The sequence below is a fragment of the Zea mays genome, chromosome 3 (genome assembly GCF_902167145.1).
Source record: "Zea mays cultivar B73 chromosome 3, Zm-B73-REFERENCE-NAM-5.0, whole genome shotgun sequence".
NCBI lineage: Eukaryota > Viridiplantae > Streptophyta > Magnoliopsida > Poales > Poaceae > Zea > Zea mays.
In genome coordinates this window covers 139,971,744-139,986,859 of record NC_050098.1, presented here as the reverse complement: position 1 = coordinate 139,986,859, position 15,116 = coordinate 139,971,744, and the positions used below count along the sequence as shown (strand labels likewise).

General features: G+C 45.9%; 1 protein-coding gene across 9 annotated transcripts in view; it reads right to left on the bottom strand.

Moving 5' to 3' along the window:
• The window catches only part of LOC100501283 (uncharacterized), a 31,998-nt gene extending 23,151 nt beyond the window's left edge, over positions 1–8,847 (bottom strand). For 4 of the 9 annotated variants that reach the window (XR_004857014.1, XR_004857016.1, XM_035966021.1 and 1 more), the window contains exon 1: positions 8,589–8,820. Coding sequence is in view for 4 of the 9 variants with exons in the window: in XM_035966021.1 (XP_035821914.1) it covers positions 8,589–8,789 (201 nt within the window). In the remaining 5 variants the exon portion in view is untranslated. Of the gene's footprint in view, positions 1–8,588 lie in introns of all 9 variants that reach the window. The other 5 variants (XR_004857015.1, XR_002267921.1, XM_035966023.1 and 2 more) reach the window with 3 other exon arrangements.
• Positions 8,848–15,116: the final 6,269 nt, after the last annotated feature.

The window sequence follows — 15,116 nt, the reverse complement described above, 5'->3', positions numbered from 1 at the left end:
TGGGGGCATTACAATTTCAACACCAGGAGGCAGAGTTGCCACTTATCAAGTCAACAGGCAAGTGCCTATAAAATTTGGTAGTCTGGTAATTAGAACCACCCTTCTCATCTTAGGATTGGATAGCGTGGATATTATTTTGGGAGCTGACTGGTTGACCAGGCATCAGGCAGTATTGGACATTGCAGCCAGAGCCATTGAAATCCATTCCCCTGCTTATGGCGAGACTGTTTTATATTTACCCGACCAGGGATGCACCCGTTCTTGTGCCTTTGTTATGATAGAATCCCCAGTGGAAAAGATCCCAGTGGTCTGTGACTATCCAGATGTTTTTCCGGATGAATTGCCAGGAATGCCACCTGACCGAGATATTGAGTTCGCCATCGAATTGCAACCCGGGACTGCTCCTATCTCCAAGAGACCTTATAGGATGCCTCCCGCGGAATTGGCAGAATTAAAGAAACAATTGCAAGAGTTGTTGGACAAGGGGTTTATTCGTCCAAGCACTTCACCATGGGGATGTCCAGCATTATTTGTGAAGAAAAAGGATGAGAGTTTGAGGATGTGTGTTGACTACCGTCCTCTCAATGCGGTGACTATAAAGAACAAATACCCACTGCCCCGCATTGATGTTCTGTTTGATCAGTTGGTAGGAGCCAAGGTATTCTCCAAGATAGACCTTCGCTCGGGATACCATCAAATAAAGATCCGTGCCAGCGACATTCCCAAGACGGCTTTCTCTACCAGATATGGACTGTATGAATTTTTGGTGATGTCTTTTGGGCTGACCAATGCCCCGGCCTATTTCATGTACCTGATGAACTCAGTGTTTATGCCAGAATTGGATAAGTTCGTGGTTGTTTTCATTGATGATATACTGGTTTATTCCAAGAATGAAGCCGAGCACACTAAACACTTGCATACTGTACTTCAGAGACTGCGTGATCATCAGTTGTATGCTAAGCTGAGTAAGTGTGAGTTTTGGCTAAAAGAGATCAAATTCTTGGGTCACACAATTTCTCAGGATGGGATATCAGTTGATCCTGAGAAGGTACAAGAGGTAATGGATTGGAAACCCCCGACTACAGTGAAGCAGATTCGGAGTTTTCTGGGATTGGCAGGGTATTATCGACGATTTATTCCGGATTTCTCCAGAATTGCCAAGCCAATGACTGAACTGTTGAAGAAGGGAGTCAAATTTGAGTGGAGCCAAAAGTGTGAAGGTGCCTTTCATACCTTGAGGCAGCATTTGACAACAGCCCCAGTACTAGCCCAACCTGACAACACCAAGCCATTTGAAGTTTATTGTGATGCTTCTGGTACTGGTTTGGGATGTGTCTTGATGCAAGAGAACAGAGTGATTGCTTATGCTTCCCGGGCACTCAGGCCCCATGAACAGAACTACCCTACACATGATCTAGAATTGGCAGCTGTAGTTCATGCTCTTAAAATATGGAGACACTACTTGATGGGAGCTCACTGTAACATCTACACTGATCACAAGAGTCTCAAATACATCTTCACTCAGGCAGATCTGAACATGAGGCAAAGGAGATGGTTGGAGTTGATCAAGGACTATGATTAGGAAGTACATTACCATCCTGGTAAGGCCAATGTTGTGGCAGATGCTTTGAGCAGAAAGGCTCAGTGCAATTGTATGAACATGGATGTAGGAGTGACCACCCTGTGTGATGAGTTGTGCAGATTGAACCTGGAAGTTGTTTCTTCGGGTGACCTAAGCTATATCTCGGTAGAGCCCACCTTGCAAGAGCAGATCATCAGGGCACAGGTTGAGGATAAGGGTGTTCAGGTTATCAAGGATATGATCAAGCAAAAGGCAGAGAAATACAAGTGTTTCCGACAGGACAACAAGGGAATTCTATGGTTTGGAGATCGATTGGTTGTTCCTAAGGACCCTGAGCTCAGAAAGAAGATACTGGACGAAGCTCACCTTTCCAAATTCTCCATGCACCCTGGTAGCAACAAGATGTACCATGACCTCAGATCTTTATATTGGTAGACTAGAATGAAAAGGGAAATTGCCAAGTATATATCCGAGTGTGATACTTGCCAGAGGATAAAGGCTAGTCACTTGAAGGCAGCAGGCCCTCTGCAACCCCTTCCCATACCATCTTGGAAATGGGAGGACATTTGCATGGACTTCATAGTGGGATTACCCAATACCTCCAGGCACCATGATTCTATTTGGGTTATCGTGGACAGATTGACCAAGACTGCTCATTTCTTGCCCGTGCACACCACCCACAAGACCGAGAAGTATGCTGAGATTTATGTTGATCAGATAGTGAGATTGCATGGTATTCCCAAGACCATTATATCTGACAGAGGAGCACTGTTTGTGGCACGCTTTTGGGAGAAACTGCAAGAATCACTTGGGACCCATGTCATCCAAAGCTCAGCATACCACCCACAAACCGATGGCCAGACAGAAAGGGTGAATCAAATTTTGGAAGATATGTTGCGAGCCTGTGCACTACATTATGGAAAGGATTGGGACAAGTGTCTGTCTTTGGCAGAGTTCTCTTACAACAATAGCTATCAGTCCAGTCTGAAGATGGCACCTTTTGAGGCATTATATGGGAGAAGGTGTAGGACCCCACTGAATTGGTCTCAAGCAGGAGAAACGGAAATTTTTGGGCCAGACTTAGTACTCGAGGCAGAGGCAAAGGTCAGGGTCATTACCAAGAACTTGGAAGCTGCTCAGGCCAGGCAAAGGAGCTATCATGATAAGAGGCGGAAGCCTCTACAGTTTGAGGTGGGAGATCATGTCTATCTTAAGGTATCACCCACCAAGGGTGTTCAGAGATTCGGGATCAAGGGCAAGTTAGCCCCTCGCTACATTGGACCCTATGAGATCAAGGCAAGTTGTGGACCCGTAGCTTACCAATTGGAATTGCCACCTCACATGTCAGCAGTGCATAATGTGTTCCATGTATCTCAGCTGCGGAAATGCGTTCGTCTACCCACTGAAGTACTCCCGGAACCAGACATTGAGATAGAACCAGATTTATCCTACCAAGAGTACCCCGTCAAGGTATTAGATCAAAAGGAGAGATCAACTCGGGCAAGGACAGTAAGAATGTATAAGGTTCAGTGGAGTCACCATTCAACAGAAGAAGCTACATGGGAGACTGAGGATTTTCTACGCTCTCGCTTCCCCGACTTTCTACCCAAAAGAGTCGGTATGTAACCACAGAACCCCACCCCACCTGCCCTTTGAAATCAATTATAAGGGAAACTAAGATAGCAAGAATAGACTAAGTTGTGAATTCAACTTAAGAAGGGCTTCCTTCTGAAGTTGCAAAGAGAATGACATTCGAAGAGCAGTTAACAAGAGAAACTTGAGTATAAAGAAAGAGTAGCACCAACACACCTTCCAGCACCCTCCAAGGGACTCTACCTCAAATCTCGGGACGAGATTCCTTTAAGGGGGGAGGGCTGTAACACCCCAGGTGTTGCCATGGCTGGAGCACACCTTGGCACTCAAGACTATGATCACATGTGGAAGAACTTAAGGAGCAAAAGTATAAGGGGCTTTGGAAACTAAGTTTTTACCAAGAGTTGGGAATGACCAAAGGCATTACCCTAATTGTGTGCAACTATCACCTTGGGAGAGGGGGAAAGAACCCTAGGCCTCTCTTAAACCCTATCTCCCAAAACCATGGATAAGAGGGGAAAGAGAGTGAGCAAATGTGCAAAACATGGGTAATCTTTACCCAAACCCTAAGCAACATTATAACCATCAATTAGGGGAGGGAAATATTACAAAAAGGCCCCTAGGGAAACCCCATTTCAAATCTCCAAGTGGAGAGAGAGCTAGAGCTCTCTAATTCCCTCTAAGTCCCATTTTAGCCCTAAATCAAAGATCAACCGTGTTCACTTTAAAAATGGCGCCAAAACCACTTGGGTTCTATACCAAAAATGTGCAATACCACTTAGGGCACCCACTGGAAAAAGTTGAGCTCGAGACTCGGACGTTTGACATGCCATGGCATGGCTTTTGTCGTGATATGCTCAGTATGACACCTGTTTTGGCACCCGAAGATCTCCCTCCCTAGGCCGTATCTGCCCCGGCGTCTCACAGTTGAGTGACAGCCCTAGGTGCCAGGAAGAGGTCTGCGCCGGACTTTTGCAAAGATTCGCACGTTTGCGACCTCTGGCGACATTTGAACACTGGAAGAAACAAACCGCCACGTGTTCGACGCCGTCTGCCGCGCCAGAGCACGCCCGCGCGCGCGCGCCCACGCCGCGCCCAAGCCAAGCCAGTGCCCTGGTCCGCGTCCGCGACTATAAAACGCCCAGGAGCCTTGGCCGTACCCCTCCGCACGCGCTCAAGCCTCACCGGAGCTCAGTTCGCCGCCGTTTGCCCATACGCGACGTGCCCGCGGCCACCCGAGCCCCTGCCACCGTAGACCGGCCAGCCCAGCCATTCCCAACCCCGTCCAGCCCTCGGAGAAGACTGTGCACGTCTCCGTGAAGCTCCCCGAGCGAGGAATCGGGCTTTGCTTCACAGGAGAGGCCGGCCCAAGGTCACCGGATTTCAACCGACCGCCGGCAACCGTGGACCGAGGTACACCGTGCACCTCTCTTCGATTCCTTGCACGGTTAGACTCCTTAGACCTCCACGAAGCTCCCTATGCCCTTGGATTGAACTATGCCGCCGTGGATAGGCCGGAGCACACGCCGCCGACGAGCTCGCCCGCCTGCTCACGTGGACCGGGCGATTCCGGCCATCCCCGACGATGAGCCGTACCTCGACGTGATCGCCAGACCCTCCCCGAGCCAACCCTACCCTTCGCCGGACCTCCCTCGCCGCCGGTAAGCCGCGCCACCCTTTTCTTTCCCGCGGCTACTGTTTCAGTTGAGGGAGGGACTGCGGGTGAGAGGGAGAGAAACCCAGGGGGTTAAGTGAAAGGTCAGAGACTCAAGTGAATAGTGCCTTAAGGGTAGATCTGCGAGGTTTGAATTGTTTTAAACCCAGGGACCTCGGCGCAAACTGTTTTTCCAGGAAAACTTAATTAAAACCTAATTTAAATTCAAACAGAAACTTTAAAAACCCATAACTTCTGTTTGGTTTATCCAATTTTGGTCAAACCAATTTTGCCAGACTCTAAATCATGTAACCTATTTAGGAAAAATATAAAACCCCTTGGTGCTGTGGAAAACTTAAAAGTTCTGATTTAATGTTAACTTTGGCCAAAAGCTAAATAATAGTAAGAAAAATAGTTAGGCTATTTGACTAAGGTTAGGAAAATTTGGAGAAGTTTATATTCACCTACTAACCTGTTTAAAAATGTTAAACCCCTCTGTCCATTACATTAAGTTAGTTTTAACCCCTTATTCCAAATATGCTTAAGTTTAAGAAAAATAGGAAAAGTGACACAAATATTGAACCAGAGGGCACCCCTATTTTTGTTAAGATACTTAGTTAATGTAGTTCACTAGAAAAATATATCATACCCTGTTTTAGTGTAAAATAATTAAGATCTCTTTTATTTTAATAAAACAAGTGAAACTTAGAAAAATTCTACAAAAATAACCCCAAGGTAAAAACACCCCCACCCTTGGGATAACTATTGTTTTATTAGAAAGAACTTAGGAAAAATATGAAATCTGCTGTTTGACATTTTTCAAATAGTAATGTAGTAGAAAGAGCCTTTTTGACATGAAACTTAAGAAAAGCATAACTAAATAACCACCCCTTAGTTTTCTGTGATTTTTAGCCCAGAGGCCTATTATTACCATAGGATGCCAACAAAAATAACCTTTAGGACAGAGCCTACCCCTAACTAAGAGGTGTAGTGTAAAATGGCCCATCTTGCCCAACTGTGGTTATTTTTTTTGTTTAAAGCCTAGCTTTTGTACTTAAGTCTCAAATTCTTAAAACAAGCTAAAACAACAAGTGACAACCCACTGTAATTTTTACAGAATTTTTAGAAATTATTAAAACCATGATGTAGTTCAAACCTACCTTAGAAACCCTAAATGGAAAATTAAATAAAGGAAAATGAATAATGTGAAATAATGATTTCCAAAACCTTGTACTCTGTCCACTAGAGTGTATCAAGACAATGCAAATTCTACTGTGTTATCCTAAAGCCAAACCTAAGCTTAAAGGGTAATAAGTCAAAGTCTATGTATACCACTAGAAGCCCCACAGAACCAGGAAACCCTAAGTTAATTCTTAACTTAGTTTCTTTAACTTAATGTTCTTAAATCTTGCATAATCATGACATACATGTTCATTGCATTTCGATAGACTGTAATCTTGCGGACGGAGAGTACATCCTCGTGCCGGAGCAAGGAGCTGCCCAGGAGGTTGCCCCCGATCCAGCACCAGAGCCTGCACCAGAGGACCTGCCTGCCACTGCTTTGGAAGGCAAGCCCCGGTTTTATGCATAACCTGTTATTTATGCTATTTTACTTCACTTAATGATTGTAGGTTTGATTGTGCACTTAGGTGTAGGAGTTGTTTGAAACCCTAGTTGCATGATCTCAGGAATCCCTTTTGAGGTGAATACTAGTATGACAGGTCGAGTAGTTGCTTTATTTAATCAGGATCTCGGTAGAAGACGAGTGATTTTTCTAGCACTCGCGCGAGATCAGGAAATTGATTGCACCCACTTTTCACACTGTCATGATACTAGTTGGTGGACAACAATCCATGGGGATTGGTTGTTTACGAGATAGAAAATGGAATAAGGATTAACGTGCGGATACCTGTGTCAAGCGTTTGAACGTACTAAACACATACCGAGAAATATGGTAAATCGGTAAGCCTAGTACCTGAGTGAACCTGCCCGCAGACATATCCCCTCACGCGACCTGAGACGAGGTCTCCCATTCCGGTTATGGTGGGTACAAGTGCGGCCACTGCACGACGGCCAGTCAGGGTCAGTGGGGCATTGTACGCCAAGGCGGTGAGCCCTGATCTGTTGCCAGGGAATCGATGGGGACGGTTGATGTGTGTGGGGACGGAGTGCCCCTACATGTCGTGTGTTTAGGTTTACCTTGCAAGGATAAAAACTCGATTCGAATCGTCTGCTTCTCGCAGCTAATGAGACTGCTTGATCCATTGTACTACATTGAGTAATAAGTGGAAGAATGATGAGTTGAGATAAGATGTTGATTGTTAATAATGCTTGCTACCATGTATGAGTAGATAGTTCACCTTTAGCCTTAAGAGAGTCACACTTAACTTTGATTAAGTTAAAATCTTGATTTAGAAACTCAGCTAGTGCTTTTGGCAACCAAACCCCACAGCCAAACAGCTGCATGTCTAGAGGTAGAGGAGTAGACTCCTCACACCGGGTAAGTCTAGCTGAGTATTAGTATACTCAGCCTTGCTTGTGGCATAATTTTTTACAGGTTCTCTGGAGGACATGGTTGCTGGAGTGACTTGGCCGTCCACCTTGCCACCGGGTTGGACTGTTGAGTGGGACCCCGCCTCGGCTGAGGAGGAGCATGAGGAGTGATGGGACAGGCTTCCCCATCTCTCTGTTTAATTATCGTTAGTTTTATTCCGCTGCACTTCGAACAATGATGGGTACTTTTGCAAAAACTCCGATGATGATGATGGTGATGTAATAATTTAACATTGTGACACGTATGGTTTTATGCTTTATTGTATTTGATCTGTGACTCACCATCGAGTGAGATTGTGGTACTTGATCCTGTCAGTGGCCGTGTCGGACTAGATCCGAGGGATTGACGGGTTATTCCCATTTAAGTGTGGTCTAGCCTCTAAGGCAGGGCTTAGGCACTTAAGTCGGAATAATTCGGGCAGTTCCGCCACACAAACAAGTGATTTTGGATTCAACTTAGGAAGTCCCTAATTTGATGAGTGGTCCCTAAGTTGATGAGCAGGCTCTGAAGTTTGAACACAGTACAGATAGCATTACTCCAAGTGTAGCATCACTTCACTGCTCGAACAAGAGGAGCCTCACTTCGCTACCCCTCAAGCAATCAGTCAGGTTCACACCTTCGAAATGCAGAGTATAAACCTAAGTAAAGAAGCTACGGAAGTTTTCAAGCTGTGTCCTTGAAAAATGTTGAGCTAGCTCAAGGTTGATGGATGGATGAATCCAGTAAGCCCTCATAGTCTCCCAACCTATCGCACAAATTTGCTTTGAAACAACAGCGCAAACTTCATGGGTACAGCTCAAGCCCACGGAACAGTAGCAGCATTTACCCAAAACCACCCTCACTACAAATTCCACGGTAATTCAACCAACACGATACCAGTCGCAATCCCATCAGTCACGATGCAATGCAACATCCCCTGTTTCAGTCTCAGCAGGACTACTACTCGAAGGATTCCAATCAATCAAATTAACATACTCGTAGCTAAAACCCCCGCAGGCTGCAGCAGCACCCAATTTTGCCATGCAGTGGGGGTTAAAAAAATCCACTAACAGAGCAACAGAGAACGAGAAACTGCGATATTTTTTCAATGATGAGCCAACTCAGCTCTACTTGATGACAAGTTCTCCTCCATGCCACACCGAAACCTTAATATGCCGAAAGGGGAGGGGGGGCGGGGGAAGGCGAAGAAACAAGAGAGCAAGTACGTTGGGACCGTATAAGCCATAGAGCGCGGAGGAGGCGCCGCCGCCGTTCCCGTTGCTGCCCGACATGGAGGCCGCCGCCGCCACCGCCGAGGTGGATGCCCTAGTGCTTCGCCGCCCTCGAAACTTACAGGAAAGCCCTCCGAGTGTCGTCTTCTTTTCGGTTGTTGGACTTGGATTGGGACCTTTCTGCAAATATAGCATTTCGTTTGGGGAGGAGGGGCGGATGAGGGCCTGGAGTCCGAAGGTAACTCTACAACAGTACAACACCGCTCTATATTGGCGACGCGTGGCGTCTAGAATTTCAAGAAGAAAACGCCCCAATCGCCATCGGCTCTTCGCTCTCGGCTCGGGCTAAGATTTTCTCGGCTCTTCGCTCGGCTCTGAACATTCCAAGAAGAAAACGCCCCAATCGCCCATCAGTACGGTGCTGTTTGGTTCAGCTTTTTTCTGACCAGCTTTTCTGAGAATCTGGTTGTGAGGAGAATCTGGCTGTGGGGAAAATCTAAGTATTATTAGAATTACGTGCGGAGGAAGATAAAGATGTTCATAGGGCTCAGGATTTAGAAAGTGACGGATTCCTACTATTGCAACAAATCAACCGATTATATGTTTATGTTGATTTTGAATAGTTTTTACCTAAACGAATTTTATAAAAGCTGGTTGAAAAGCTGACGCGTTTGGCAGTCCGCAGCAGCTTTTGGTGGCCAGAAGCTGCAAAAAGCTGAAACAAACAGGGGCTACGTCTGCCGTTTCATCCGACCCCAACTGACGTCGCGGCCGCCGCGAGTCAGGCGCCTTCGGCTAATTTCCTTATTATAAAAGGCGGTCCAAAATGTCGCTTTCTAACCTATCCACGTCAACTGAATTTTTACTCGCCCCTCGATCAGGAATCGACGGCTTGATGGAGCAAAATGGCACAGATATTTCCTTATTATAAAAGGCGGTCCAAAATGTCGCTTTCTAACCTATCCACGTCAACTGAATTTTTACTCGCCCCTCGATCAGGAATCGACGGCTTGATGGAGCAAAATGGCACAGATAGAGCAATACGGTCGCTTGGCTCTCTCGATTCGTCCTCTGACTCTCGAGTCCATCTCGGCTCTCTCGAAGGTTCCTCTCCAAGGCAGAGCGGGAGGGCTTCGCGCTCGAGCCCTGCCATCCATCCCGGCTCTCTCGAAGGTTCCTGTCCAAGGCGGAGCGGGAGGTCCTCGCGCTCGAGCCCTGCCATGCCACAGTCTGACCAGAGCCGCACACGCTCGACCTCCACCATCCCTTCCCCAGCCTCTACCTCCGTTGCTTCCCAGCGGCGCTCCTCTATCTATCCCCAACCCTGCTTGTCGCAGGCTCGCGGCTCCTCCAACTCCCACCGTGACCATGATAGGGAGCAGGAACAGGAGCGTAGGGATGAGGGACCGACTGGAGAAGATGGTGGAGCGGGAGTGCCAGAAGGAGCTCCACGGCGTGGTTGACGACCTGGAGGAAGCTGGCGGATAAGAGGTAATGTTCTGGTGCTATGCGTAGCAGTGCTAGAAGTTTTCTTGTGATCGTCCATTTGCAATCAAACAAAGGTCGTGAGGATGCAAGGCCCTGAATAACATCACTAGCACCAGGTTCCCTAGACATTCAAAGAGATGGTGGCTTGATAATAGTGACAGGTATTTGTGAAGGGTCATGGAATGGAAATGGGTCATGAAAAAATAAAATGTGTATGCTTCTCAAAGCAATGTTGTATCATGGATCAATTGTCATACTGTGTTCGGTATGTGATCGAATCATAATTGTTCTCGCTTTTTATTATAAGAATTTTTCGTAATAAAACAGTGTGGTCAAGTAATGATTACATCGGGAATTCTAAGAGATGTTGTTTTATTCTGCAGCACCTGCTAATAGTTTCTGCTAGAGCTCTCATTCGATGGGACTACATTTCAGAAAGAAAAGAGACCAACTGTCCACTGTTGTGGCCCCTATGGGAAATTTTCTTGGACAAAAAGAACGTGCACTCCTCAAGTTGGCGTCTTGACATTACTTTTTCATCAACTAAAGGAGAAAATATATCCAATACCTATTATGCCCTGGCACATAAACATTGTGTAGTTCCAGTATTTCCTGCATTTCATTTTTTAAATTGGGTTTCATAATCTGGTGGCCTACGGTGTGATATCTTTTATTCCTCGGAAGGATGGTTTTGTTCCGGTCGGCATGAAAACATGGTTTTATCAAGACTTAAGGAGCACTATTTTTTCAGTAAAATCTGAACTAGAATGATCCATGGTGTCTGTTTTATGGGAGTGTCTATGCATAAGCCTCACAGACAAAAATCCATTGATCATGTCTCTAGTCTAACAAGGAGTTTGCATTTGGATTCATCTTGCATTCTAGCTAGCCTGGCCAAATTTTAATCTCCCTGCAAAATATGGCCTTCATTTACATTAGGTTTCTACCAAATTTTGACATTTTGTTGGTCTGGCTTTGGCTTGTCCTAGCAAACAAACCTGACGATGTTGTCAAGAAGGCTATGGACTTTATCAAATCTACAAAAAGGTGATGTTTAATCATGCATGCTTATTCTATTTTTTGCCAATGTGTAGTGTGGATATTCTTTCAAATTTCCTTATTATGAAAGGCGGTCCAAAATGTCGCTTTCTAACCTATCCATGTCAACTGAATTTTTACTCGCCCCTCGATCAGGAATTGACGGCTTGATGGAGCAAAATGGCACAGATAGGGCAATACGGTCGCTTGGCTCTCTCGATTCGTCCTCTGACTCTCGAGTCCATCTCGGCTCTCTCGAAGGTTCCTCTCCAAGGCGGAGCGGGAGGGCTTCGCGCTCGAGCCCTGCCATCCATCCCGGCTCTCTCGAAGGTTCCTGTCCAAGGCGGAGCGAGAGGGCCTCGCGCTCGAGCCCTGCCATGCCACAGTTTGACCAGAGCCGCACGCGCTCGACCTCCACCATCCCTTCCCCAACCTCTACCTCCGTTGCTTCCCAGCGGCGCTCCTCTATCTGGCCCCAACCCTGCTTGTCGCAGGCTCGCGGCTCCTCCAACTCCCACCGTGACCATGATAGGGAGCAGGAACAGGAGCATAGGGATGAGGGACCGACCGGAGAAGATGGTGGAGCGGGAGTGCCAGAAGGAGCTCCACGGCGTGGTTGACGACCTGGAGGAAGCTGGCGGATAAGAGGTAATGTTCTGGTGCTATGCGTAGCAGTGCTAGAAGTTTTCTTGTGATCGTCCATTTGCAATCAAACAAAGGTCGTGAGGATGCAAGGCCCTGAATAACATCACTAGCACCAGGTTCCCTAGACATTAAAAGAGATGGTGGCTTGATAATAGTGACAGGTATTTGTGAAGGGTCATGGAATGGAAATGGGTCATGAAAAAATAAAATGTGTATGCTTCTCAAAGCAATGTTGTATCATGGATCAATTGTCATACTGTGTTCGGTATGTGATCGAATCATAATTGTTCTCGCTTTTTATTATAAGAATTTTTCGTAATAAAACAGTGTGGTCAAGTAATGATTACATCGGGAATTCTAAGAGATGTTGTTTTATTCTGCAGCACCTGCTAATAGTTTCTGCTAGAGCTCTCATTCGATGGGACTACATTTCAGAAAGAAAAGAGACCAACTGTCCACTGTTGTGGCCCCTAGGGGAAATTTTCTTGGACAAAAAGAACGTGCACTCCTCAAGTTGGCGACTTGACATTACTTTTTCATCAACTAAAGGAGAAAATATATCCAATACCTATTATGCCCTGGCACATAAACATTGTGTAGTTCCAGTATTTCCTGCATTTCATTTTTTAAATTGGGTTTCATAATCTGGTGGCCTACAGTGTGATATCTTTTATTCCTCGGAAGGATGGTTTTGTTCCAGTCGGCATGAAAACATGGTTTTATCAAGACTTAAGGAGCACTGTTTTTTCAGTAAAATCTGAACTAGAATGATCCATGGTGTCTGTTTTATGGGAGTGTCTATGCATAAGCCTCATAGACAAAAATCCATTGATCATGTCTCTAGTCTAACAAGGAGTTTGCATTTGGATTCATCTTGCATTCTAGCTAGCCTGGCCAAATTTTAATCTCCCTGCAAAATATGGCCTTCATTTACATTAGGTTTCTACCAAATTTTGACATTTTGTTGGTCTGGCTTTGGCTTGTCCTAGCAAACAAACCTGACGATGTTGTCAAGAAGGCTATGGACTTTATCAAATCTACAAAAAGGTGATGTTTAATCATGCATGCTTATTCTATTTTTTGCCAATGTGTAGTGTGGATATTCTTTCAAATCATTTTTTGTCAGATTTTGATGTTTTCTCTCCAGTTATTTTCAGGTTTTATGATACTCGCGACAATAGGAAGGTTGCTTTTGATTACATCTTCATATTCTTGCAAGCTCTGACAATTTCATTTATGACAGAGCAAGTGGCAGGTTTGTATTCTAGATTTCTGGTTCATTCTTGTGTTAACACACGACATAACAAAAAAATAATCCTGACTTGATTCCGTCGGTGCCTTGAACGCCTTGAATGACTGGAATTTCGTCAGTACCACAAGAAAATCTCTGCTGGATACTAGATAAAATATTAAAGTAGGTCCAAAACGGCAATGGCGAGGCTATCGACGTCGTCAAAAAAATTGAACTGTCCGATCGTCAATCAACGATTGATAGCTCCTTTGCTCCCCTGCTCCCACCGTCTCTGGATACTTCCGTTTGATTCGACGCTTGGCCATCTCTGGGAGAGGTGAGAGAGGGGGCGCACCGATATGGCGAAGGGGTCGGAGTCCATGAGGAGCCTCGAGAGCATGGTGAGGGCGGTGCGCTGCGACTTGGTGCCGACGTAGCTGCGGATGACGCGGTCGGCCGTGGCCGCCGTCACCTTGTGTTCCAGCTTCGACATGAGCCGCCGCGTTGCTCCGCCAGCTAGAGCCGCTGCCCGACGCAACCTGCTAGGCGTACAGTGATGACAGGTATGCTAAAACTAGCTTCTACATGTATTCACTTGCAGCAGCTATGACTAGAGAAATCATGCTCCTATTTTGTTTCAAGCTGTTTGCAATAGTAGATTCCCGGTTACGAAGTGTGATTCTTCCATCATGGTATTGTAGAAATTATGAAATCATATATTGGTAAAGCTGATTAGCATTAGCATTGGTTTAGCCCATGACCTTGCATTTGTCTATTTAGGAGAAAAGCATTTCTTAGTGATACCGTTTGCTTCATCTCAGATTTACCAGTACAGGTAAGTTTTCTTGCGTTTGAATATTGGAGATCTTGATGATGAGATGGTAACCTTTCTCTTATACATTTTTTCTGAAAATTTCTACATTATTATTCATTTATGAAAGTGATGCCCAAAATAAGGTGAATGATCTATATTTTGTCACCTGCACATCACAATTCACAACCTAATCTTTTGACTACATTTTGTAGCCAGCGCCTCTGAGATAAGCATGTTACAACTTTCTTAAATATCAGCTTAGTTTCATGTTAGCTAACACAATATACCTTTCCTAATTGGTTCAAAAGTTGATTCCATTACAAAGTAATTGAAAGGGAATTAGGCTTAAACCTAGTTCCTATATAATTTTGGTGGTTGAATTGCCCAACACAAATCTTTGGACTAACTAGTTTGTTCTAGTTAATAAGTTATACAGGTGTCAAAGGTTCACATCAAGCCAATTAAAAGGACCAAAGTTGGGTTCAAATAGAGAGCTAAAGGCAACCGAAGGCACCTCTGGTCTGGGGGCACCGGACTGTCCGGTGTACACCGGACAGTGTCCGGTGCGCCACCGGACATGTCCGGTGCACCAGAGGACTTCAACACAAACTCGCCACCTTCGGGAATTTCCAGAGGCAACTCCGCTATAATTCACCGGACTGTCCGGTGTGCACCGGACATGTCCGGTGCTCCAAGGAAGGGCGGCCTCCGGAACTCGCCAGCCTCGGGTTTTCACTTCAGCTGCTCCGCTAAAATTCACCGGACTGTCCGGTGTACACCGGACTGTCCGATGCATCCTCGGAGCAACGGCTACTTCGCGCCAACGGCTACCTGCGACGACATTTAATGCGCGCTGCGCGCGCACAGAAGTCAGAGTCGCCCATGCCGGCGCACCGGACAGTGAACAGTGCATGTCCGGTGCGCCAACGGACATCAAGGCGGGCCCAGAAGTCAGAACTCCAACGGTCAATTTCCAACGGCACTGATGACGTGGCGGGGGCACCGGACTGTCTGGTGCGCCATCGAACAGACAGCCTTCCAATGGCCACTTTTGGTGGTTGGGGCTATAAATACCCCAACCACCCCACCATTCATTGCATCCAAGTTTCCAGCTTCCAACCACAATACAAGAGCTAGCATTCATTGCAAAGCACACCAAAAAGAGATCAAATCCTCTCCCAACTCCACACAAAGCCCTAGTGACTAGTGAGAGTGATTTGTAGTGTTCATTTGAACTCTTGTGCTCGGATCGCTTCTTTTCTTTCGCATTCTTTCTTGTGATCAAACACTCACTTGTAATTGAAGC